The sequence below is a fragment of the Carettochelys insculpta genome, chromosome 5 (genome assembly GCF_033958435.1).
Source record: "Carettochelys insculpta isolate YL-2023 chromosome 5, ASM3395843v1, whole genome shotgun sequence".
NCBI lineage: Eukaryota > Metazoa > Chordata > Testudines > Carettochelyidae > Carettochelys > Carettochelys insculpta.
In genome coordinates, this window is record NC_134141.1 from 11791697 (window position 1) to 11819635 (window position 27939).

At 41.5% G+C, this 27939-nt stretch overlaps 1 protein-coding gene across 4 annotated transcripts in view; it reads left to right on the top strand.

Moving 5' to 3' along the window:
* The window catches only part of SUSD1 (sushi domain containing 1), an 83216-nt gene that overhangs the window by 41479 nt on the left and 13798 nt on the right, over positions 1 to 27939 (top strand). For all 4 annotated transcript variants that reach the window (XR_012645623.1, XM_074994681.1, XM_074994682.1 and 1 more), the window contains 7 exons: positions 2663 to 2757; positions 2989 to 3175; positions 4935 to 5029; positions 7771 to 7960; positions 13229 to 13323; positions 15699 to 15885; positions 25845 to 25938. Coding sequence is in view for 3 of the 4 variants with exons in the window: in XM_074994681.1 (XP_074850782.1) it covers positions 2663 to 2757; positions 2989 to 3175; positions 4935 to 5029; positions 7771 to 7960; positions 13229 to 13323; positions 15699 to 15885; positions 25845 to 25938 (943 nt within the window). In the remaining variant the exon portion in view is untranslated. The remainder of the gene's footprint in view (positions 1 to 2662; positions 2758 to 2988; positions 3176 to 4934; positions 5030 to 7770; positions 7961 to 13228; positions 13324 to 15698; positions 15886 to 25844; positions 25939 to 27939) is intronic.

Below are 27939 nucleotides of genomic sequence, written 5' to 3' on the forward strand. Positions count from 1 at the left end.
AGACCACAGAACACCTACGAAAATTTTCTTCAGAAAAAAGTTGTCAGACCAAAACAAAACAAAACAAAACAAAAACCCAAACAGCAACATATGCAACAAAAACAAAATGAACCAATTTAATCTGGTGTCACAGCAGTGAAGAAGTAACACTGTATCTGGTTTTAATCACATAAAATATATCCCATCAGAGTATGATATCAAAGTGTCAGATGCAAGTGACACACCTGTGCATTGGTCATGGAACACCAGTGTTCCACAGAACCTAGTTTAAGAAACACTGCAGTAGAGAAGCATGGGTGAAAGCTATCACTGAACTGCTATTTTCTGTAATTCTGATTATCTTCCTTGAATATATGTGTAGATAGCATCTATTGTATATCATTTGCAGATGTCGCTGCAATGGAAAAAAAGCGAGTTAGAAGCATAGGGGAAGAAATTATTTTTCCTGTGTCCTAAATCCTGTAAACATGTGGAAGTGTTTGAAGGAAGGCTGTCTTTTTTTGTCATTTGGTTGTATAGATGTTCTTTTAGCTACTTTTAGAGGGGAATGTAATTGAAGTGGAGCCTGTTTCATGCAGGTATTTCTGACTGGAAGGGGCCAACGTCTTTTACTGGGCAGTCATGGCCGTAAATTGCTGCTATCTGTGGGCTGACTGGTGACACGCATGAAAGAAGTTCGTGGTCTTTTGCGTGCTTCTAATAGACCATTCACTGCACCACAAATCCATCAGTCACTATGAATGGTACTAGTTCAGCAGGGTCATTGATGGTCTCAGCAGTAGAGAATTCAAGGATCATATTCAGGGAAACTGAGTGGCTCTCAGGCGAATTGTTCCCTGTAACCTGAGCGCTTGGGTGGCCACCCAGGGGAGGTTCAGGTGCCCAGAGTGGGCAACATGCATTTCTATTGGTGGTGCACATCCACATATGCCTTGGTGCATATAAAAATTATTCCACCCATATATGGGAAAAATAGGGAGAACATTGCTCAGGCGTAAAATCAGTCACTTTAGAGCATGGCAGTCATGGTGCTTGCAGTCGTGCTATACCCGTTGTTTGGTGGAGGCAGTGTTTGAGTTGGAAGCCAGTGAGTGGAGAGAATGCTGATATGCCCACAGTGGATCGTTATCTGGATGAGGACTTAAGCTATGTCTACTGCGATCAAAGCACCAGGGTTGATTTAACAGGTCTGGTAAAGACCCACTAAATCAACAGCAGAGAGCTCCCTGGTACTTCTCTAGGTAGAAGAGGAGTAAAGAAAGTCAACAGGAGAGCATCTCCCACCCACCCAGCATGGTGGAGATACCACAGTAAATTAACCTAAGCTACATTTACTCCAGTTACATTATGCCTGTAGCTGGTGTAGCATAACATAGGTCGAATTACTGTGGTAGTGTAGACCTAGCTTCAGTCTTTCCACTGGGTTAGGCGGTGCTGGAACAATTTGTATTTATGGGGTCTGCGAGGGTGGTGGGTGCCATTGAATCAGAATATGAACCCTGTATATCATGGAAACCACTTCAAGCCAGGAGTGCTACTGCATCCCTCGTACCAGCAACTATGACTGGGTTGGCCATATTTAGCTTGAAGGTTCCACTCTGCATGCTGGTTTAAAGCGAGCTCTCTGCTTTCTGCCAGAGAATTAAAAATTGCTGGAAAATGAGTTGATAAGTTAAGTCTTAGAATCAAATTTATCTTTATTTTTCCTCTTCATTTTCCTGCTTTCTCTTATTCTTGCACCATTTCTCTTTTTCCAGTGCCTCATTTCATCTGCAGGTCATTTTTCTTTCCATTTTGTTTTCCTCCCTCTTATCTCTTCCCACCAGCACCCTTCCCTGGCTTTTACCAGCCTTTATGACACTTCCCCTCCTTTCCCTCCTCCGGTATTATCTGGTGACCTCTGACTCCTCCAGTACTTGCTTCCATGCCTTTTACCTCCTGTTTTCAGAAAGCTTTCACTGGAGATGGATGCCTGGCAGGTTGCAATGAATAGTATGAGGTTTACAGTGCTTTTGAGCTTCTATTTTATGCAACAACACTGTCATCCAGTGGCCTGCTACGTCAAGAACAAGTTCAAGTTCCTTTTCTTAAAGGAAATAATTCCTTTCAACTTATCCTATTTCACGTGGGAGTCTGAACTGAAGTGAAGATTGAGCATGTTAAGGCCTTACTTTACTGCTACAGCCCACTATGTTTTGTTAATCACAGTACATACACTCGGCTCAGGCCCAAGTGTGGCCCATGCAGTTGGAGGTGCCTGGTCCTGGTGGAGGACATTTATTTAGCACTGGTGGGGGGCAAGAGGGGGGCCTGTGGTGAATATGGAAGGGTGACAACCAGAAGTGTAGTGATCCTTGAATCACTGTTGGACATCACAGGTCTAGTGTCGACATTGTCTTTGTTACTTCACTTCCTTGTGCCTCACTTTCCCCTCCATCGGCTTTGTCTGTTTGGATTGTTGTCTCTTCACTGCAGGACCTCTCTCTTATTGTGCTAGTATTCTGCCTGCTGCGGTGGACCTGATGACCGGAATTGCAAACAATCAGTTATAAATCACAAGAACACTGATGTACCTTTTCAATGCAGCAAGGGGGAAATGTGCCTCAACGTAGGAACAATGTTTTTGAGAAACAGTAACTTTTCCTTTTGTTTTGCTCTGTAGAAGAGGAAGGATTCAGCAGTGTTTCAGTGTTTAATGATACCTGTTTGGAGTGGAGGAGACATTCTGGAAGAGTTGGGGTACAGGAAACCTACCTAGTGAGTGAGATGTGATTGTTTGTTTGTCTGTCTGTCTGTCTATTTGTTTTTAATAGGTGAAGAGAAAAGAAGGATTTGGGATTAAAGATTTTAGTGGAAGGGTTAATAATCCTTAGAAAATGAAGTGTAAAAAGTTAGTAATTTGACATGAGTTTTAAACAGCTGTGTGAAGTTCTGAGATTTTCTGAAGATCTTATTAAAAATTTTTTGCTTGTTTTATTTCAATGATAGTTTCACGTACAAGAACAACAGAGATACATAGGGAAATCCTCCCATGAAATGATGATTAACTTCACGACCAAGGAAGAAAACCCTGCGTTGTGCCTGCCTCTATCCCTGGGTGTAAACTATACTGTCAGTATCACTGAGGCATCTACCAAGCTTGTTTTACAGGTGCCCATAGTATTCCCAGTGACTGGTGAGTGCTGTTTTTCTCATCATTGTCTTGTTGTTCCCTTGTGCTCATCCATTGGTTTGTTAGTGCCCATCTGGTATTTCTTATCTTATGCTTTTGTTGTAAACTCTAAAATTCTTGAGGGCCGAGACTGCCTTTTGTTCTGTGTTTGTACAGCGCCAAGCACAATGGGACCTGGCTCTCAACTGGGGCCCATAGGTGCCATAATTGTACAAATAAATTATAATAAGAGGAGCAGGTTAAGTTTCTAGTGCAGTGACTATGTAATAACAGGCTTTCTTGGTTTGAATTCTGACTATTCCCATGAGAGACATTACAGGTCAGGAGAAGATGAGGAGAGGAGCAAATCTATGAGGTAGTTGGTCTTGAATTGTCACATGACAGAGCACGTTCCTCTCTTCTCGATGTGTCTCAAAATCCATCACAGATGTGCAGGAGCATTAAGAAGTTGTCTGGTTGTCTTGTCTAATTTAGAGACAAACACTTTACAGTCTGTGTTCAGACAAAATGCCAACTGACTGTTACAAGAGAATTGTCTGACCAAATACTGAACAACTTGTTCTTTTTGGTTGTTTTTCCTTTGGGGGAATAAAACATCTTTTGCATGATATGCAAAATGTTTCATGAATTTGCAGTGTTGTAGAAGTGTGACTTTTAATAACAACACATCAAAGTGTATTGCCTTGCACACTTGAGGGGCTTTTCAGTGGAAAGTCTGTTCATAAAGAGAGCTTTTATTTTGAACCGTGTGCTATTTATTTATTTCAAGTTAAAAAATAATGGAGAAGGGTGCTTTAAAAAACAGTGAGTGAGTGAGCCCAGACCACAAGCACTCTTTCAAATCTAGATATTGCCCTATGAGCCTTCCTAAAGTGATTTCATAAGGGTTGTTTCCAAGACCATCTCTTTCCTTTTCACAAATGCTCCTTGTGAATTCACCTTTTCCTAATCCAGTCTTTATTTATTGTCATGTAACTTGCTGTAAACTGATGCGGTTCTCCCCGTTGCAGAGCAGCTTCACACACCAATTTAAAGAGCTATAAACCAATCAGTCTAGTGAGATCCAAGAATGGTTACTCTGCAGCCTGAGCTCCAGGGGCCTCTCTCCTCACGATGTCAGTACTTGTAGAACAGACATGTTTGTCTTCACATTCCGACTTCTAGAGAACAGTGTTGTTACATGCACACCTGCGCTTCAGTGAAGCGCATTTCCACAAATACAGAAACACAGGTTTATTCCTGTGCAGTAGGCAAATTACATACATGGTGCACTAGCAGGAATGCTCAAGGCAGAGCTAGATATATTCCCAAAGACTATTCAAACTGGATTGTACAAAATACCACGGTATAAATACCTCAATAGAAGTAGTGTCTACTTCTTGTGAAATGAATTGGCTTTAATATCCTCTTTCAGAACTTTCCAATCAATGAAGGTGAAACTGTTGCCCACGACCTACCAAAACCTAGCAGTTTGTTTTTGTTATTCATGGCGTTCCATGCCCACTTGGTACTCAGCAAAATAATATGTAGCGCTTCTACTTACTTGTCCTTCACTTTGATATTGTCTGCATGACTTTGGGAGTCTACAGAGTGGAATTAGAAAAACCCTTTGGTTTTTTTTTTTTTTTTAAATCCATAATGAGAGGCATGTTGCAGAGCACATTAAAAGGGAGAGATGGGTGACTGAGATAAATGGTACTTACAGTTTATTGTAAAAGTAACAGCAGAAATTTCCCTTCTGTGTTAATTTTTCTACATGAAGAAGAGGAATTGCTCAGCAATGTGTCCGTATTTAATGAAACCTGTGTGAAGTGGCAGAGAAAAATTTCAAGAGCTGGGCCAGAGGAAACGTACACAGTAAGTGACACAATTTCTGTGTGTGCTTTGGAACTAAACTGGGTAACTGAACAGCTTTGAAGATCTTTTTTTATTTTTGTACCTGTGTCTGCTAAAATGTTGGATGAAGGGTAAATTGTTTGCTCTTTTCTTCCAGTAAAAACTGTCTATCACTTTCAGCAGGGCTGGGAGGGTGAGAGGGCTGTGGCAATACTTTCCCGGCATCAGGTAGGTTAAAAGGTTCACCAGCCTTTGAATGAATCCCTAATTCAGCAAAATACTTAAGCATTTACTTGCACCCACTTCTGTTCAAATATGAAAAGCTACAGGAAAATTAACAGATATCATAATAATACCATTACATACTATAGAGTTGGGAGAGAGTCACTCATTGTATATCTTGCACTGCAGAAGTGAAATATGAAGGAATATACTGGAAGTTCACATCTACATCAGTAAATTAATCTAAAGAACCTGGTTTAGTGTGGTACATTTTGTTTGTGTGACTTTTTGAAAGGTCTTGCCTTTGGTTCTAGGTACTTCTGTGATATTTAAATATCTAAAACAAATACTACAGCATTGGGAAAAAGGTGTTCATTCTATATCTTGTGTTCAGAAGTGCATAGGAAAACCCAGTCATGGACTATGGCCCCGTCGTGCTGGGAGCTGTACAAATACATGACAATAATTTTGATCAGTTCAATAAGTGGGAAGGAATTAAAGCTCTGGTTCAGAAAATTGTCTGTATTCAGCAGAGCACTGACGCATGCTAAGGTCTCACTGAAGTCACAGAAAGACCAAGTGACTTGCTCATGGTCACACAATACACTTGTGGCAGAATCAGAGACAGAGCCCAAGTCTTCTAACTCCCAGTCCACAGCTGTAAGTACCGGATTGTATTTCTGGCCGCACAAGAATGCTGGGGAAATTCATTTCGAACAATGAAATATATATTGGAAGCTCACATCCACTTCAGTAGATTACTCTAAAGAACCTGTTATAGCATGCTGCCTTTTATTAATACGACTTCTTGAAAGAGCTTGACTTTGGCTCTAGGTACTTTTTTATTATTTAAATATGCAAAAATAAGAATAAAATAGGAAACAAAAAGCCACAGAAATGAGTCACTGAACTAGGATAACCCAGGCGAATATTATAATCATGACAATTCCCAGCATCAGCCAATGATGACACTATAGGGTAAAAAGTAACAGAGAGTAAGCCGTGCTGGTCTAGATACTATCAAAACAAAAAGCAGTCAAGTAGCACTTTAAAGACTAGCAAAATAGTTTATTAGGTGAGCTTTCGTGGGACAGACCCACTTCTTCAGACCATAGCCAGACCAGAACAGACTCAATATTTAAGACACAGAGAACCCAAAACAGTAAGGAAGGAGGACAAATCAGAAAAAGATAATCAAGGTGAGCAAATCAGAGAGAGTGGAGGGGTGGGGGGGAAGATCAAGAATTAGATTGAGTTAAGTATGCAGACAAGCCCCTATAGTGACCAAGGAAGCTCCCATCCCATCTAGGGTAAAAAGTTTGACTTACAAAATCGGGGACTAATCCTGGAAAATGAACGGCTGCTGTCCTCTGACGCACCAGAAGGACCATTAACTACTTGAGTCCTTTTGCTGCTCAGCGCTCAGGTGGGGAAGGGGTAGTCTCCAGAGTAGTACTCCCTGAAATAATTTACAGTTTTACTGGAAAAAAAAACAACAACCCCGGCACCTTTATGCACTAGCAGTGCGAGCAAACTAACGACCAGTGTGATAATGTGCTTCGTACACTTAACTGAGCACTTCTGTTTTGCACTAAATTTATCTTCCACACAGTTTACTTTGTGGAAGTCTGATGACAAAGGCTTTAGTTAAGTGTTACAGGGTCTAGAGTCTTGTCTGTGTTGAGTCTCCTTCAGATCACCTTCATCCATGCCCTAATCTCAAACCCTGGCCATTCATTTCACTGCATCAGGCAGGTCTAATGAGATGGAAGCTTGGAGTTCACCAGCTGCTAATGCCACTGTGGATTAAAACATGCAGAAATACAGGAAAATTAATAGTAGATATATAAGAGAGCATAGCAAGAGAATGGCATATTCTGATTTGTATTGTGGTGGGGTCCAGGACAAGTGCTAATTATTCTGATACTCATTTTATTAGGTGGGAACAAATTAAGGCTCTTAGGCTACGTCTGCACTTGGGGCATGGTAATCAGGGTGATGGGAGATTACTGATGAAGTGCTGCGATGCACATGCAGCACTTTATAAGGCAAATTCTCCCCTGCGGCAACTTTGAAGCGTCCAGCTTCGAAGTGCCGACACGCATGTAGCCACGGGCACTTCAAAGTGTCCACACTACTTCGAAGTCCCTTTACTCCTCAAAATTTTGAGGAGTAAAGGGACTTCAGAGTAGTGTAGGCACTTCAGAGTGCTCTCAGCTACACGCATGCTGGCACTTCAAAGTTGGACACTTTGAAGTTGCTGCGTGGGAGCGGAGAATTAGCCTAATGAAGTTCTGAGTATTCACCGCAGCACTTCATTAGTACTCTCCTGTGGCCCTGATTACCATGCCCCCTTAGAAGTTGGGGGCAAGTGTAGACAAGCCCTTACTGAGCCAATCATCTCTGCTCAACAAAGCTCTTCAGCACATGCTTACATCCCATTAATGCAGAAATAAGGAGGCTGCTTTGATTTTAGTGAATCAGCATTCTGAATTTTAGCACTCTACAGCTAATTTAATCATTTTTAACTCCCACAACAGTTTCATATATCAGGACGAAGATGGTACCAGAAGGAATTCTCACGTGAAATAATATTTAACTTCACTACAGATGAAGAGACCCCAGAGGTGTGTTTAGAGCTCAACTCTGGCACTAACTACATGGTGAACATTACTACAGCATCCTCTAAGGGGCCCTCCGCCCTAATTACCATAGCAATTAAGACAGAGGGTAGGTGTGATGCTTTGGAACCTTTATAACTCCTAGGAGTAAGTCAGTGTGTGAGACTCATTTCATTATTTGGAGCCCAGAAGGTAAATCAGAAAACATTTTCTCTTGCTTTCACGTATTTTGTACCCCTCCACCTCTCAAGGCCCAAATGTGAGATGCAAATGTTGGACAGCTAAAAATTAAAATGAAATGGTGAATGGTCCAGGAAGCTTAAAAGAAAATGAGATTTAAATCCAATAACATAAATTACACTGCTTACAACCTTGAGCTTCTGATGGAAATAATTACTGTTGATCATACATGTCACTTATAAAACGCCTTGTAACCAGGGGCATCAAAACACTCAGCAAATAATGAACAGGTCTCCTTGTTTGGAGTTTTAGTCACAGTGTTGTTCCTTTTCATGAAGAGACTGAAAAAGGAACGTTTTTTGCCTGGTGCATTAATCTCACTCTTTGAAAAATGTTTGTGGGAAGGACAGTGGAAACCCAGGAGGCTTTAGTATTGGTTAGCTGCTAAGCCTCTCTGCAATTGTGGAGCTTGTCTACATGATGCAGTAGTTCACTTCACACCGGAGGGGAGTAAATTCTAGTGCCCAATAGTGTGCTGCACGTTAATTAGCCCATCAGGCTGCTTTTGGTGTACACTAAGAGCTCCCTCTAGACATGATCAGCACAAACTAGGGAATGGATTAGCATGCGCACACAGGCCAGTTAGGGCACAGGAGCCTTTATACCTCTCTGGTGTGGACAAATGCAGAACATAGACAACCCTATAAAGAAACATACCCTGTGCCCCCACATGATCTTTAGAAAAGAGAAAATAACGTGCAAGAATTTAAATCAGTCTACTGTTTTGCAGAAGCTATGGCTACACAGCAGTAAATACTTGGGTCCTGGAGCTTGGGTTCCATGGGCCTTTTATTTCTGTGTAGATGTTTCCAACACTTTCTGGCCATGACCTTGTAACATGAGCTGCTTTGCCATGTCAGCTTCTATCATACGAGTGTACTAATGAAGAAATAAATAAATACGTAAATAAATAAATAAATAAATACATTTAAAAAAGTCAGGGTAAGACGTTGTGTTCAGAAGAGACACCTTTTTTTCGTGGTGCGCGTTCTCTTGTGCTCTCCCCTGCTCTTGATGGATTCAGGAGAGTACTTTTACATGCGGCAACTGCCATTTAAGACTCAACAAACTTGCTTCTCTTCAGGTTTGGCTCTGGTCCAGGAGACTGCTGGCTGAACTCAGCTAGGCAACTGGCACCATTTCAGTCTGTGGCTGAGAGCTGTTTTTGGTTTCCATGCCCTGCTCTGATTGTCCGTCTGCCTGCCTGCCTGCCTATGGGTGTGCTCTTTGCTGCTCAGCTATATGCAGCCTGTTGGGAGATGAGCTTTGCTGATACTATCCTTATATTTAACGAGGGATGAGCTGTTCTCTGGCAGCCATTCATCAGTCATGGAAGGGGGCAGCTGGGTGTGTGTGTTCTAAAGCCAGATAACCAATTTGTGATGCCTAGGCCTCATCATGCTTATAGCTTGCTCCATTTCTAGGGACGCTGCACTTGTCTGCCTGTAGCAGTGTGGTGGAGTGAGGATGTGTGTATGTGCGGATGTATTTTTCCTCCTTAATGTTTTCAGGCTGGGGGCAGGTGGTTAGGCAATGGCTTTGCTCTATCAGCAGTTGGGGGACGCTGTAGAAGTAGATTGTTCTTTGTCCAACTCAGCCAACCTATCTGGTGAAAGATGTGAGAGAAGCTTTGGAGAGTGTAGCAGGAATGACCAGAAGTACCATGTGTCATGGATGCTGGAACTAGGGGTGTGAAGCGTTTTGCAGCACTCGTGACTTTAAGTGGTTTCCATTCCACACAGGATTCGTGGTTTGGTTCAGTGGCACTCGGCAACCCCACTATAAAAGTTGTTCCGGTTCCCCTGCTTTGTGTGGTACTTGACTAGCAATACATATGTGTGCAGTGCCACATTTTTAAGCAGCCTGGATTAAGTAATCAAAGAGGAGGTATGGTAGAACCCCAGAGTTACAAACTGACCAGTCAGCCACACCACGGCTACATCTACACGTGCCCCAAACTTCGACATGGCCACGCAAATGGCCATTTCGAAGTTTACTAATGAAGTGCTGAAATGCTTATTCAGCGCTTCATTAGCATGCGAGTGGCAGCGGCGCTTCGAAATTGACGCGGCTTGCCGCCTCGCGGCTCATCCAGACAGGGCTCCTTTTCGAAAGGACCCCGCCTACTTCAAAGTCCCCTTATTCCCATCTGCTCATAGGAATAAGGGGACTTCGAAGTAGGCGGGGTCCTTTCGAAAAGGAGCCCCGTTGGGACGAGCCGCGCTGCGGTGAGCCACGTCAATTTCGAAGTGCCACGGCTGCCTGCATGCTAATGAGGCGCTGAATATGCATTTCGGAACTTCATTAGTAAACTTCGAAATGGCCATTTGCGTGCCCATTTCAAAGTTTGGGGCACGTGTAGACACAGCCCACTTGTGTGGAATCTTAAGAATGCAATCAGGCAACAGAATCAGGGGGAGCAAATACAGGACAATATAGTAAACTCTCTCTTAACTGTCATCTGGAACTCTCAAATAACCAGCATTTAATCCTAAGTAATGTTAGTTACATGTTCCATAAGTACAGTATAGTGAAAGTAAGTACAAATTAATACAGCAAATACAGTATGGCTATGTCTACACTAGCCAAAAAGTTCGAAATGGCCATGTACATGTACATGGCCATTTCGAAATTTACTAATGAAGCAGTGAAATGCATATTCAGCACCTCATTAGCATGCAGGTGGCCGTGGCACTTCGAAATTGACACGGCTCACCGCAGCGCGGCTCGTCCCGACGGGGCTCCTTTTCGAAAGGACCCCACCTACTTCGAAGTCCCCTTATTCCTATGAGCAGACATGTCCTTTCGAAAAGGGGTCCCGTCTGGTGAGCCGCGTCAATTTTAAAGTGCTGCGGCCGCCCGCATGCTAATGAGGCGCTGAATATGTATTTTAGCGCTTAATTAATAAACTTCAAAATGGCCATTTGCATGGCCATTTTGAAGTTTTTAGCTAGTGTGGACGTGGCCTATGTGTACAATACTATGGTTGTTGGTAAATAAAGTACTCTGCATACATTTTTGTTTGTTTCTTAATATTTAATTTTGTTTTTCTTTAGTCCTATGCATTGCTACGTATGCCTCTCTATTATCCAGAATATTTGAATATCCATCAGCTTCCCGATCCTGGGACTGCTGGATATGAAAGAGTTTATTGTATGCTGTTAAGTGTAAACTGCTACAAAAGTAAAAGGAAAGGTTTTTTTTTTTTTGTTTTGATTTTAAATTGACCATGTAAAAACTGTTTCTGTGCTTGTTTCATTTACATTAAAATGGCTAAAAGCAGCATTTTTCTTCTGCATGGTAAAGTTTCAGAGTTGCATTAAATCAGTGTTCAGTTGTTAACTTTGGAAAGAGCAGCCATAATGTTTTGTTCAGAGTTAGGAACAAGCTCCATTCTGAGGAGTTTGTCCTCGCTTACATCTTCCTGCTTAAGAGTTGCAACAGTGCATCGTTTTTTCATAGTGTATGTTCTGCAGTGGCTGAGCATAACTCTACTCATATAGGGATTTCTTTGCCCTTGTCAGTTTAAGTGGCATCCTTAGAAAGCTAAGGCTATGTCTACACAAGAAGCAGTTGTCGACAGAAGTTAATGGTGACAGAGAAATCTCGATGGAGCCACTGTCAACACATTTCTGCAATGCACAACTTGCTCTGTTGACAGAGAACTGCCAGGCTGCACTGCCCTCTGGTGACGGAAAGCAGAATGGCAGTTCTGCAAACAGGGCTGCCTGGCAACTGAAAGTACGCTCTGTCGACAGAAGCGTCTACAAGGCATTTGTGTCGGTAGTAGTCTGTCAACAGAGAGTTATACTCGTCTCATAGAAACTGGAAGGGATCTTCCGAGGTCATCGAGTCCAGTCCCCTGCGCTCACAGTAGGACTCACACCATCCCTGAAATTTTTTTTTTAATCTATTTGCCCCAGATCCCTAAATGATCCCCTCAAGGGCTGAACTCACAATCCTGGGTTTAGCAGGTCAATGCTCAAAACAGTGTTGCCTCAAATTTTTGAGGGGTAACTCTATGGAGGCAAAAGCAGAGTTCTATCTAGAGTCTATCGACAGAAGGCTTTCTGAGTGTAGATTCTCCCTGAGTTCTGTAGCCAGAACTCTCCAGTGTAGACACAGACTTGAGGTTTAATATTTTGTTTATTCAGTAAAAGGACGATTTTTTTTTTGAGGGGGCAGGGAGGCAGGGTTGGAATACACGTATGAGGAATCTCCGCTCCAGCCCCATATTTTATGAAAAATGTCGATAAAGCCAGATTTTCAAAATTCCTCATCATTCCACAGCTCTCACTTAGGCACTTAAAAATTGCCGAATTTTCAAGGTGTGGAGCTACTGAGCATAGCTGGTACTGAGCATTTTTTAAAATATGACCCCACTTGTGGGTGATGAGCAGTCTTGAAAATCTGGCTCATAATGTTCACATCTGCATAAGAGTTGCAGAGATGATACGGCCTGAAAGTGCAATACTTGTACTCCAGTACCTACCCATTTGTGCCTCTGGGAAGCTATCTCCAAGTACCCAATGCCCTGTGCCACAGCAGCAGCCGACTGGCACTTTCAGTTCTGCGGTAACACACATAGAACTGACCCTTGCCAGTAGCAATTCTTGTTGGAAATGACATCAGAATCCTTGGTGTAGTTTGCCAAGAAGCCAGGTGTCCCTCCTTCCCTTCTGCTGGTTAGAGGAGAATTTTCCTATCATCTGTGTCTTTTTGACCTGTACATAGCAGGGAGCAGGTTTTGAAACAAATATTTGACTTGTGGTATACACTATTTTCCCAAAGACATCACTTTACCAATATTATTTTGATTGTAAGTCACTCTTCCAAACCTAAATCCTCTCCTAGACTTCAGGCAGCTGAGGTTTGCCTTAATTTGTGGGGAGGCCTTAAAATTCTCTTTCATGCCATGCTTGGTTTTGTTTTTAACAATAATTCATTTTAAAACATATCCCCTTTTACAGTACTTGGTCACTCAAAAAGCAATGAGGTTACATTCCCTTTTAATCCTCTAAAGTAAAAACCAACTCAGACTTTGTCGTTTTCAGCCAGTCATGATCAATAATATTATAGAAAGGTTTTAAAAACATTTTTAATTATGAGGCTTTCCTCTTTCTCACTCTCTTTGCAGTAAAGGAAGCCTTCAGCAATATGCTGATAGTGAACGACACCTGCTTGACATGGAGACGAAGCATCAGGAGAGGGGATAGTGAGGAAATCTATTCAGTAAGTGATACATAGTGAAAAAAATCAAGCAAGTACTGGCAAACCACAGTCGTCATTCATTGTTGCTTTTGGGGGTTTCCACACTTCTTCATGGCCTTGAGTCGCAGTTACAGTGAACGCTAACCTGCAGCCTCTTAAGAAAACTGAAAGGGCCAGTGGTCTGTTGTTTGAAAAAGAATCCGTGCAGCCATGCTTTTTGTTGTTTCTTGCTCACCTCTGTTTCAGGCTTGTTTGTTTCTTCGTTTATGTAGTTCTGTTCGTCTCCAGCGTTCAGAAATCCCTCATTCTTTTCACAGACTCCGACAGGCCCATGTTCCTTGCCGTGTACTCTCAATGATCCCCTGGTTCTGGTCCCTAGAATGGCTGCTCTTACTTAGTGTCCATCATTTAGAGATTATTCACTGTTAATTGCATACCTCTAGCTGAGGAACCGCCTCGGAGATTTATACAGCGCCCGCAGTCTATTTGCTCTTTCTCAAATAACTGAGAATTGATAAGTGTGAAAATTATGAGTTATTAACAACCTATTTGGCATCAGAGCAGTAGAAAATACACATGACTACAAGTGTGCGTACAATTCCAGCTGTCTATAACTTGATCCTGAGAGGTACTCAGCATTCATGTTTCATGTGGATGTACTTGGACTTTCAGAAGGCCTTTTACAAGGGACCTCATCAAAGGCTTTGGAGCAAACTAAGCAGGCATGGGATAAAAGAGAAGGTCCTCTCATGGATCAGGAACTGGTTAAAAGGCAGGAAACAAAGGGTAGGAATAAACAGTCAGTTTTCAAAATGGGAGTAAATAGTGATGTTCCTCAGGAGTTTGTACTGGGACATGTACTGTTAAACATATTTATAAATGATCTGGAAAAAAGGGTACAAAGAGAAGTGGCAAATTTGCAGACCATTACCAACTTAAGACAGATCAGTCCAAAGAGACTGCAAAAAGACTCAGCATCAAAATTGCAGATGAAAGTCAGTGCTGATAAATGCAAAGTAATTCACATTGGAAAATATAATCTTAGCTACTTATACAAAAAGACAGGGTTCAAACTGGCTATTACCATGCAGGAAAGAGGTCTTGGAGCCTTTGTGGATAGTTTATTGAAAAAAAATCCACTCGATGGGCTCTGCTGGTCAAAGAAGCAAACAATTTTAGGAACAATTAGGAAAGGTGTAGAAAAATCTCATTATGCTTCTATCTTAATTCATGGTATATGCCAACAGCTTGAGTACTGAATGCAGTCTTGGTGACCCCTCTCAAGGGAAGATATATTGGAATTGGCAAAGGTACAGAGAAAGACAAGAAAAATGATTAAGGGGATGGAACAGCTTCTGTATGAGAAGAGATTAAAAAGACTGGGACTTTTCAGCTTAGAAAAGAGTTGCCTAATGAGGGGATATGATAGAGGTCTATAAAATCTTGACCGATGTGGAAAAATTGAATAAGGAAATGTTATAGACTCCTTCACATAACATAAGAATCTGGGGAACTCAATCAAATTAACCAGCAACAGGTTCAAAACAAACAAGAAAAAGTACTTCTTCACATAATGCACAAGCAACTTTTGGAACTTGTTATATATGGAGATACACATCTCATAGAGCTGGAAGGGACCTCAGGAGGTCATTGAGTCCAGTCCCCTGCCCTCTTGGCAGGACCAAGCACCCCCCACCCCGCCTTTTTTTTTTTTTTTTTTTTTGGCCCAAATCCCAAAATGGGCTCCTGAAGGACTGAACTCACCCCCGTGGGTTTAGCAGGCCAGTGCTCAAACCACTGAATTATCCCTCCCCCCTGTGGATCTGTGGTGGTGGTTTGAAAGCCCATAATTTAAAAAATAAAAAAAGATTGGTTCCTCAAGAATAGGTCAGTTAGCTAAGGTGGTCAGTGGTGTAACCACATACTGTGAGCGTCCCTAGCCTCTGATTGACAAAAGCTGGGAGGGGACAATGAGATGGATCACTAAATGATTGCCTGTTCATTCTATCTGAAGCACCTGGTATTGGCCACTGTCACAAGACAGGGTACTGGACTAAATGGACCATTGGTCTGACTCCGTAAGTCTGTTCTTATGTTGATTTCAGTAGGATCTGATAGTAACAAACACCTTCTAGGATCAAATAACAACTGCCGAGCAGGCAAATGGGTTCACTTTTGTAAACTCACTGTTCTTACAATGAAGATACAAGAGTAGGCTGCAGGTTCCTCTTAGCTGGCAAACTAACAGTATGGGTTTTGGTAAATTTGGTAAAACAGGATTTGGTAAATTACCTTTTTGTAACATTTATGATCAATGATTTAGTGTATCCCACACATTGAATCTGTGTGAAGCGTCAACACCTTTCATTTACAGCACTGTGATTGTGTCCTTACAGTTTCACATACAGGGCCGACGACAGTATCAGAAGGAGTTCTTCCATGAAATGGCCTTCAACCTCACCACTTACAGACAGACTCCAGAGGTGTGTCTCGATTTGCGCCCAGGCACCAATTACACAGTGAATATCTCCTCATCAGCTTTGGATCTTTCTGTGCTAGTTTCCATGACCACACCGATTACTGGTATGTCCTGTTTTTTGTTTTTGTTTTTTTCCTAAACAAAATGATGATTTGAGCATGAGCACTTAGCCTAAGTAGCATTATTGACAACTTTGAATGGTGTTGCAGCGTGGATGGTTGAAAAACTGACTTGTGCTCAAACACTGTAATCCTGTTGCTTTAGATTGGTGTTTCTCAACCTTTTCTTTTCTATAAATAAGCTGTTTTAAAAAAAATTACAAATACTCTCAGACTTCTCTTGCATGTACCACCGGTTGAGAAACGTGGTCCTAAGGTAATCTGAGGTCTTTTAACAAGTGCCATTCAACATTTCCAGATTACTGTACCCTTTTTAGAAGTCAGATTTGTTTTGCATGCCACCAAGTTACACCTCACTTAAAAACTACTTACAAAAACATGCAAAAATAGCACAGAAGACTACCACTGAAAACTCGCTGACTTTCTACCATCTTATTATCAACTAAATGAATTGGAACAGAAATATTGTACTTACATTTCAGCATGAGGTAGATGAAGCAGTAGAAACAAGTCACTGTCTGAATAAGCTTTTAGATTGTACTGCCTTTACCAGCATTTTTTGTGTCGTCTGTTGAAAAATTAGGCAAATATCTAGATGAGCTGATGTATCCCGTGGAAGAATTTGGTGTGCCCCCAAGGGTATGTGTACTGGTGATTGAGAAATGCTGCTGTAGATTTCATGTTTCTCATTGAGTCAGCAAGTCCCAAAGCCTGGAGGCAGTGGCTATCATGTGTTTTTTAAATGTCACTTCAGCATCAAAGGGTAGCTGAGGAGGAAGGATGTGCCAGCCATTAGGATTCTAGTCTGGAACTCTGGATACCTTCTTCAATCATCTGCTCTGCCACAGACATCCTGTGTGGCCTTGGACAAGTCGCTTTGTCTCTGTGTAGCTCACTTCCTCATCTGTACAATAGAGATAATGACACTTTCCTACCTCTTGGGGACTGAAAGGTTGTAAGGTTCTGCGATACTGTTGTAACTGCGTACCATAGACAGACAGTGCTAAAGAAATTTAAAAGACATTCCAACAAAAAGTTATTGTTAGCAGAGGAGATGAAAGCACATGTTATGCTTCAAGTTTTAATTGTAATTTGGTTTTGGAATCTTTTATTTTTCCCCATAAAGAACAATGAACTATTCAGTTACTCAACCTTTGAGTCTGATTCCAGTAAAGATCATTTAAATTAGAACATTTTTGTACCTCTCCTATGCTGAAAACAAAAAACAATGAGACACTAGCTATTGGTGTTGGCTCTCATTCTTCTTCTATTTTGGCATCAGATTAAGGAGACAGATGAAACCTAGCAAGCTCTTTGAATTTTGTAACTATGTTCAGCCACTAGGTGGAGCTGTTTATCTGCTGGATGCCTAACAAAGAACTGGGGAGCTGTTTATGTGGTATTTTTCAAATCATGAATAATTCAATACTTTTAAAATAGTAAATCTAAGCTTTTATGACATCATAAAAGGGAAGAAAATCTCTTCCTTGTGTGCGAAAGTTGTTGTGTAGGGCACACAATGTTCTGGGTCACTGATGCAAGGCACAGGAATTATTGTATGATTTCTGTTTGGAAATTTCCTATCATTCAAAATTAGTGAAGAGTTGTGTCTGTTCATGTGTCTTGTTAAAACAGTGTATGTTCTGCAGTTTGATGGGGATGCTTTTGAATATCTGCTACTGTAACCTGTAGGCATTCCACTTTACGTGCATTTGATGAAGCAGGTCTTTGCCCACAAAAACTTATGCTCCAAAATATGTGTTAGCCTGTTTGGGCCACAGGCATTCTTGTTGTTCTCAAAGATACAGACTAACACGGCTACCTCTCTGACACTGTACGTTGTCATTCTGTCTGATTTCATAAACTGTGCAAAAGGGGAGCAGGACATTACATGTTTCCTGATGAGGCACGTCATTCCTTGGTGACCATATTCTTCTGTGGGAGAAATTAAGGAAGTTAGAGAGCATATTTAGTGTGAGCCTGTGTTGTGTAGTTGCTTTTTAATGAAAGATTGCTTTGTTCTAAGACGGAAGGACAATCTAGAGCATTTATAAATGTCTGTCAGGAAACCTACTCTGGCCTCAGATATCATGAATGAGATGATTTATTATGCTTATCATGGGATATGTGTCTAGACAAGAAACAGAATTCAGCAGCTTGCTCCTTTCCTTACTATAGGCAGTCTGGCAAGCATATTTTTTTCAAAATAACTCTGTGATGAGCACGTTATAGTTCCTGTCTCCTGACTAGTAAAGATTCTTTATTGAGTGCTTCATAGAGCACTGAAATGCTGTTCCTTTCATGTTCCCAGTAATGTTCTCTTTATATTGCCCTGTGCGCCCTTCTGGCTTGCATAAGTGTCCTCACCATGTGCTCATATGAGATGCGAGCTCAACTCATGAAAAATGGTTGAGCAATCCTTGCCTTCTCAGTATTGAAAGACTGGTCGTGTGAGTGTGTGGGGGTGTGGTCACAGAAGACCCCGTGGGATGTTCCTTGGTATGCTGGTCATGCCTCTGATGCCCGCTTTCTGGGGCTCCCCACCATGCTGTCCTTCTGGTCTAGATCCTCTGATCTCCCCCAGCCAAGGCACAGAGTTGAGGTTACACCCCACCTTGTTCAGAACAATGTACACAATGCTTTACAATTGCTCTGGGAGGATGCAGTTCTAGGCCACAGCACCTGGGAAATGAAGCCCCAAAAGAGATCAAAACTCCAAATAAATTTGTCTCTGTGCAAAGATTTGCACAGGGAAGGCTAATTGGATAAGCCCACTTTATCAATGAACGGGAGCTGTGTGCAGTGGTAGCTCTCAGCTGGTGGTAATTACTACTGGGTGTGATTATAAACACAAAAGTGTTTATTAAGCAACAAGACAATACAATTTAAGTGGTCATAAGTGAACACAGACTGATCAAAGTGACTTATCAAGTTATAATAAAAGAAGAAGAATCACTAGTTCTGTTCCATTAAGAATCTAATTATATGTGAGTTCTTGCCCTAAACATCTGTTCTTTATATCTTTATATCAGGTGAAAGCTTCAAGTCAGAAATGATCTTATCCTGACCTGTGTCTCCAGCTCACCGTAAAGTTCTCTGTTTCTCTTTAGGTTGTGTCAGGCAGATTCCAAAGTAAGCTGAAGACAAAGGTGTTGAAAGAGGCCCATTGCTTAAATAGACTTTCTTTCTGGGCAGGAGCCCTTTGTTTTAGCAACCCACAATGGAAAAACAATGGATTCCAAGCTGGCTTTCAGTACCAGCTGGTATGGTCACATGTCTTTCTAGAACAATCACTTTCCATACTTACAAGACAAACAGATAACAAGCAGTCCTGTATTAACTTAAAGACTAACAATTTATTAGATTGTGAGCTTTTGTGGTAAGACCAATGGAGGGTCTTACCCACAAAAGCTCATGACCTAATAAATTTGGTAGTCTTTAAGATGCTACTGGATTGATTACTATTAGGACAAAAAAGGCATTTACAAGCCATCAAGTTCATTGCAGAGTTGTTGGGGCAGCACTGATGGCTCTTATTAGCACATTTTTAGACTATAAACGACATGCACCCCATGTTTCTAACTTCACATAGAAGAATGACACATCCACAAAAATATGACACACAGATTCAGCAGATAACATTAAAATGATAGGATACAAGAAGACTTTTGTTCAAAGCATCTCCAAGTTATGTATATTTATGTTCATAACATCTTTTCCAAAGCATGGTGAGGTCTGTGACCATGAACTTTCTCTGTTTTGGTGTGAAGAATAGTTTGTGTGTATTTCTTCTGTTCCCTTCCACCATATCCCCCTCAAAAACAAAACAAAACAAAAACCCTGTTATATTCCTATTGTCTCAGATTGGAAAAGAGAGAACTGAGGGGATATGATAGAAGTCCATAGAATCATGACTGGTGTTGAAAAAGGAAATAAGAAAAAGTTATTTACTCTTTCTTATAACACAAGAACTAGGGATCACCAAATGAAATTAATAGGTAGAACGTTTAAAACAAACAAAAGGAAGTGTTTCTTCAAATAACACACAATTGACCTGTGGAACTCCTTGCCAGAAGATGTCGTGAAGGCCAAGACTTTAACAAGTTTCAAAAAAGAAGAATATAAATTCATGGAGTATAGGTCTGTCAGGGGCTGTGAGCCAGGAGGGGCAGGGATGGTACCCTTAGTCTGTTTTCTAAGGGTTGGGAATGGCGACAAGAGAGATGGATCCCTGCAAGATTACCTGTTCTGTTCGTTCCCTCTGTGGTACATGGCCTTGGCCGCTGTCAGAAGACATGGTACTTGGGAAGATGGACCTTTGGTCTGATCCAGTATGGCTGTTCCAATATTATTATTATTTATCTGTCAGTTTTACTGATTCTATGAAGTCCCAAGTGTGCCTTTCCATTTTCTGGATCATTCTTGAAGAAGATCTCTTAGGTGAAACATTGTTGCTGATTCTTTCTGAATTTAAGCAATGTCATTCTTTTATAAACACTCTCTGGCATTTGATCAATGGCTAGGGAAAATTTAAGAAATGTGGGCTTAAGTGAATAAACGCCGCAAGGATATACATCTTACATTGGTGAGAGTTTGTGCTGAGTGAATAGATGCTTCCTTCTGATAAAAATGATGTAAGCAACCCTGAAAAAATATACAACAGTTTTCTGCCATCTAGAAAAGTACATTTTGAAATGCAGGTGCAATAAAACATCTGCATTTGTGAGCCTCTTTAAAAGCATCAGGAAGGGAGAAAAGATAGTTGGAAACTGAGAACCTTCTGAAACATACCAATGCCAGACTAATCAAAAAATGTAACGGCGCCAAAGCTTATGCCCTAATAAATCTGGTCTGGCTATGGTCTGAAGAAGTGGGTCTGTCCCACAAAAGCTCACCTAATAAACTATTTTGCTAGTCTTTAAAGTGCTACTTGACTGCTTTTTGTTTTGATAGTGTATAGACTAGCATGGCTTCCTCTCTGTTCCTAATAAATCTGTTAGTCTTTAAGGTGACACAAGACTCTTCATTATATGTAAATATAAATCATGCTCAAAATTTTTAAAAGCACTTAGTGATTTTGAGAGCATCAGTTTTGGAGTTCTCAACTTGGTATACCTTAGAGACCTGATTTTGATGGTGTACTTTTTGAAAGTCAAGCCTTACTTGCTAAACTCTAATTGGGCACCCCATGTCATAAATTACTCTTTGAAATCTTAGTGCATGTTCTCGTTTAATGCTTGGTTTTTCGAGCGTGCCACAGCTGTGTAGGTATATAGGCAGGGCTGCTGATGGGGCAAAGAGAGCAGCTGCTCTGGGGCCCAGGGATTTAAAAGGGCCAGGGGTCTCCTAGCCATTGCTGCAGCAATGGCTGGCACTCTGGGCCCTTTAAATTTCTGTCTGAGCCCTTCATGGTGCACTCTGGGTGCTCCTGAAGGGCTGGCTGGGGGTGGTGCAGAGTCAGGCCCCTTCCCACCTTGTCCAGGGCCTGGCAAGTTTCTCTGCAGCCCTGTATATAGAGGATTAACATGGTCACCGTGCTACAGCAAATAATAAAAAAGAGACCGTAAACATGCTTTGGAACAGAAGCTGTAGAGCTGCTACAATGTGTTTCTAGCAACAACAGTACGAGGATGGTGAAATGAGGAGGATGCCCTTGAATTATTAGCAGAATGCTATGCAAAACCAGAGTGTTTGAGAAGAGATTTGAGAGACGAGAGGAGAGCATTTGGAGACAGTAATTAAGAAGGCAGTCCCAACATACAGTAGGAGTAGTGTGAAAGAAGGTGTGAAAATGAATGTGTTCATTTGTTTCACTCCCATTGTGCTGCAGCCATCAGTATATCTCCCAGACTTTGTTCTGTACAAAATAAACAAAACCTACAGAGATAATTGTTTTTAAAAATTGTTTTTCTCTGACATTATTTTCTTGTAATATCAAAAGTATTTATACTTTTTTTAATAAAACTGGCAAACAGCAGGCGTATCAGAGAGCAAGCAGTGCTAATTTTAAAGAGCAACATCAAGGTTTTTAGATGTAAAAACCAGACTTTCTGACTGTGTTTTGACCCACAAGCATGCACATTTCATGTCTCCTCCATTGTTTTGGCTTTCAGAGAGCAGGATTTTTTGCATAATTGAGTATGCTGTCTGTTCATTAAAAAGGAGCAAGCAGGCAAAGTGCAGGGCTAATGTGACATGCACATGTGTGTCTGTCCTCATGAAGATACCCAGCACTTTTGGCTGGTTAGTCACCCAAGAACAGTGGTGAAATTTTAGTTGCCCTGCAACCCTCGTTTGGGAGGAAGGAAATGATAGATTCTTCAGAAAGAGGCCAATTTAAAAGAGGAAATTTTAGCCCTTAGGCCACTAGCTAACCACCAGCTGTTTAACACGTTGGAGAAAAAGCTTCAAAACTCAACTACAAAGGGAAACAGGTGAACTAGAGCTCATTTGAAAGTTCAATATTAAACAGTTAAGCCTCAATAAGGATCTTAATTGGCTAACACTCTACAGCCGCGTCTACACGAACCGGTTACTTCGAAGTAGCCTCTCCAACTTCAAAATAGCGCCCGCCACGTCTACATGTGGCGAGCGCTATTTCGAAGTTGACATTGACGTAAGGCAGCGAGACGTCGAAGTCGCTATCCTCATGAGGAGATGGGAATAGCGCCCTACTTCGATGTTGAACATCGAAGTAGGGCATGTGTAGACGATCCACGTCCTGCAACATCAAAATAGTGGAGTCCGCCATGGCGGCCATCAGCTGAGGGGTTGAGAGACGCTCTCTCCAGCCCCTGCGGGGCTCTATGGTCACCATGTGCAGCAGCCCTTAGCCCAGGGCTTCTGGCTGCTGCTGCTGCAGCTGGGGATCCATGCTGTATGCACAGGGTCTGCAACCAGTTGTCAGCTCTGTGGATCTTGTGCTGTTTAGTGCAAGTGTGTCTGGGAGGGGCCCTTTAAGGGAGCGGCTTGCTGTTGAGTCCACTCTGTGACCCTGTCTGCAGCTGTTCCTGGCACCCTTATTTCGATGTGGGCCGCTTTGGTGTGTAGACGCTCCCCTGCAGCGCCTACTTCGATGTAGTGCTGCCCAACATCGACGTTGAATGTCGACGGCACCAGCCCTGGAGGACGTGTAGACGTTATTCATCGAAATAGCTTATTTCAATGTTGCTACATCGAAATAAGCTATTTCGATGTAGCATTCACGTGTAGACGTAGTTTACATGAGCAACTTCCCCTCAGTGGACATCCACATCTCCCCATCAACTATGTGAATGACTACAATCACCCTGACTTCTCACCCCAGTTCACAGTGGTTAGTAGCTTCTTTTTTTCATGAAGTGGTTTTTACCCATGAATGCTTCAGCCCTAATAAATCCGTTAGTGTCTAAGGTACTACAGGATTCCTCATTGTTTTTTACCTTCCAGACAAGCCAGTTTCCTTAGGTTGGAACACAGTGCTTGTTAGATAGGAAAATTCCTGGTCAGTAGAAGTGGGGTTGTTGTGTCTGAGTTATTAAAGGGGCACATTTTACTTCCCCTCCAATAAAGCAAGGCATATCAGGTTTTCCAGCCACGCTCCTTATTTTTCATCCCATTTCCCTCAAAACCGCTTTTTTAAAAAGCAAATGGAAAATTGCAGTGAGACATGGATGTTCTACTTTACATTGTACTTATTCTTCGTTGCTACAGGTGTTTGTATGTACCAGGTACAGGATTTGAATAATGGTATCACAGGAGCCTTTGAGGCCTCAGATCTCTCAGATGTCCCTCTGGCACACAAATGTAGTGATCCCTTCACTCATTAAAAATTACTTATATTGGAAAGGAATGCAGCTGAGGTCTAGAAAGAGTATTTGCCCGAAAGGAATGAATTCCACAGTATTATAGACTTCCTCTATGAATAGTTTCACGGTGTCCTCTCATTTTGGGTTATTGTCACTTTGTGTTCCAAATGGAATTCTGTAACCTTAGGAGAAAAGAAAGTTGCTTACCATTCATTGTGCTACTCATTTGCAGCCAGGCTAACTCACCCAACTCACTGCAGGGTTTATTTTTATTTTTTTTTCCTTTTTTTCAAATGTTAAAAATTTTTACCTTCCCCGAGGGAGAAGGGACTTGAGGAGCCATGTAGATTTACTGTGAATAGTTGCAGCTATTTGTGCTATCATGACAGCCCCCCGCCCCCCAGGGGGTGATGGAGTACTGTGATGGATGTGAGGGCTACTACTCCTTTGCTAGACATCCCAGTATTCAGTCAACTAAATTGCCTGTAAAGCCTTAAATCCGAAGGTAGTGGGTCCCTGAAAATGTCCAGGAAGTGTTGGCAAGCAGCCACTTGAGCCAATGGGCAGAGAGAGGCAGGAGTTTGAACTGAAGCAGATATCTGCTGGAGTAGTCCTTTCTGTGGCCAGAGAAGAGATACAGAGATGGATGAAGCTTAGAACCAGTCATGGAAGTTTTCAGCAATCGCCATGCCTGGAGAGAGGTCTTGGAATGACAGATATGTGAGTAGAAAGGGGTTGTTTAGTCAGATGCATTCAGGTTATCTTTTTAATTTTGGGTTTGGTGCAGGACTTCTCAAGCTGGCTGATGTACCCTCGACCCCACCCCCGAGAAGTAATTCTGTGTTTTAATCTACCTTTTTTGTTGCTCTGTAACACTTAGCAACCAAATAGACACAACAAGTATGTCTTTGTTTTGTTAATGAAATCACCTTTTTCTGTGATTTAATTCCTGTGTCCTAGAGGAGGTTCTGTGTGTGATTACCTATTAAGGAACTGCAGTTTATTTTCAAGCTCTTTCCTAAAGGAAGGCCAAGATCTTGGGATCACCCCACAAGGAGACATCCCAAGTGTATCTTTGCACTTGGTTGGTGGCCGCATATCTCCCACGGTCAGGGAATCTGTGACCTTGGGGGTCTTCTTTTGAAGAACCCTCTAGTGGCTGTGTATTTAAAATATTTTTGCTGGCCCCATCTTTATCCTCAAAGCACCAGAATGGGAGTCACACTGCCTGTCTGAAAGTTAATACAAAACTCAGATTGGTAAGGCATTGAGACCTTGTGCACTTTGTCGAGGATTAAAAAAAAAAATTATTATAAACCCAGTTATTTTCTCTGGGCGGAAATCTGAATTAAAGCTTCACTTGACTGTGCCGGGTGTCAAAAGAAGGAAGAGGTTTATAAAACAGGAACCAAATAAAGCGATGTCTACAGAAATTATTTTCCTACTTCTGAGGTCTCTACAAGTTAAGAGGGCTCTTGAAAGTTCAGAAATGTGATGAAAATCCTTGACAGTTTATAGCAGTGCTGCTTTAACTATGCTGCTCAGAACGGTGGTGTTCCCTAAACGACTCACAGGTGTGTCGCGAGCACTTGGAAAAATACACTGAGGGGATATTTCTCTGTTTTTAAAACCAGACACAATGTTACTTCTTCATTGCTGTGGTACCTGATTAAATTACTTCATTTTGGTTTTGCTGTGTATGTTGCTGTTTGTGTTTTGGGTTGGTTAGTTTTTTTGTTTTTGTTTTTGATTTTTTGGACTGAGTTTTTTTTAAAGAATTTTCATAGGTGTTTCACATTTAAAATATTATTTGATATGTGTTCCATGGTCTCAAAAAGTTTAAGAAACAATGGTGTATAGTATAAATATTGGATACAGGTACTCAAGGTCTACAAGAACCGAGGTTCAAATCTCATGTATTTGTTTGCTCAGGTTGAGCCTGCTGCTATGCAGTTCATTCAAAATATAAATCAAAATTTAAATCGGTATTTGTTGGCCAAAAATGTTGTTTGTGCATTTTAAGGTATTCAGGTTTGAATCCAGTGCACAGCTCTAGCATTTAGGGTTAGAGTTCAGTTCCTGTGCTGTCTGAGAAAAAACTTACTATGCTCCAACATGGATTATTTCTAAAATCTCTCTAACCTACTTGCTTTTTAGATCCTCCATTCCCAGACATAGAGTTTGTAACAGTACAAGGTCCTGCACCAACACTCAGCCTCCGGAAAGTAGAAGATAAAAATGGACCTATCAGGTCTGTGGGTTTTTTTTTCCCCCTTATAAGCTCCCAACTTTCTCAAAACACAGCCTTAAATTACTGATAATTTTAGATGTTTGTTTATTTTAGACTGTATTTGATGAGATTTTTTAAGAGATGGGACCGAATCTGAAAGTTCATATCCCAGGGCCCATCCTTGCTGTTTGTGATTGTTCAGATTTTGAGTTTTGCTCTACTTTTTGGACCATGATTGTGTCCTCAGTCACTTTGAATGTGTAGTGGTGTAAATCCATCAAGGGTTAAAATGATGAGGAGCCTTTTGCGTTCCCTGTAAGCTGAGCATTCAGGCAGCCAGGCAGGAGAGATTCAGGTGCTGGGCAGCTGATCAAAAGAGTGCCCACTGCCACCCACCGTGGGCAGCCTGTGATTCTATTGGTCGTGCACATGCACCTATGGCTAACGATTTATTCTGCCCATGGTTGGAAGAACTTAGAGGGAACACTCGTCCTGTAGCACCCTCAGAGACTAGCAGATTTATTAGGGCATAAGATTTCATGGTTAAAATGACTTCATCTGACGAACTGGGGTGGAAATACAAAGGCAGGTTTATATGTGAGAAAATTACTGCAAAACGAAGGCGTTACTATCCATTGTAAATAAAAACTTCTAAACTCAAATACAAAGGGAAACAGCTGAATAGGAGCTCGTTTGCAAATTCAGAAGTGAACAGTTAGGCCTCAATATTGATCTAAATTTGTTAACACTCTATGGAGGCAGCTTCTGCTTGATGGATATCCATATCTCCCCATCAGCTATAGTGACTTGCCACAATCGCCCTGACTGTGCACCCTAATTTACAATGGAGAGTAACTGCTTTCTTTTTGCAGTCATTTTTTCTGTTTATGTACCTGCCTGTGTATTTCCACTGCAGTTCATCTGATGAAGTGGGTTTTACCCACAAAAACTTATGCCCTAATAAATCCATTAGTCTCTAAGGTGGCATGGGACTCCTCATTTTTTACTGATGCACGCTAATATGGCTGTCCCTCTGAGACTTTCCACCCTGGGTGTAACTAATGGAAGTTTATAATTTTCATGTCCCAACCCCATTATACAGCTACCAATAAATTTTCTAGGAGCAGAGAGGGAGTTGAGAAGGAAGGTCAGTTCTCCAGATCTTAATGAACTGCAACAGCATATTAATTTATTGGTACCCAAATGATAAGTACAACAAGAAGTCCTGAGGCGTCTTATGGACTAACGTATTTTGGAGCATAAGCTTTTGTGGGCAAAGACCCGCTTCATCAGATGCCCATGAAAGCTTATGCTCCAAAATATCTGTTAGTCTATAAGGTGTCACAGGACTTCTCATTGTTTTTGCAGATATAGACTAACACTCTGATAAATGATAAGTAGTCTTTGAGAAGTGAAATTTAGCTCTGCTCACATATATTGGCGAGTGTCTGGGAAACAAGAGAGACAAGTTCCTGTAACTTACGTTCTAGTAGGGCAGGACATATTTGGAAGTTAAAACAGTGCAAGAGCCAAAATATAATGTAACAACAGGACAGTGTAGTCTGAAAGTTGCTTTTTTATTGTTGTTGTTGACAGTGTTGTTTTGTAGTGAACTCAAAGAGCAGTTAACGTCCAATTAACGTCCAGTAGATGGGCGATGTCATCACTTCCTTGATTCTGGAAACAGTATCTTTCTGGGAAATCTGGGACAAATAGGCTTTTATAGAGTGAGAATGTGTTTCAGCTCATCTTTGGCTACAGGCAGAAAGTTGTGTGCTGGATGAATTGGGCAAACAGGCAGTTTATAGTGATTCATAGTTGAGGAGTCTCACATGAAAATTCAAAATTAGCATGCCCAATCATATTACACCTGTGTGTATTTTGTAAAATCGGCCTTAAAATAGCCATATAGTGTCTGTTCTCTATAAAGAGCAATAAATAGCATGTATCTGAAGGGAAATATTTCACCCAGGACATGAAGTATTTGCAAACTATTATATAAAGGGCCAAACTGTATAAAGA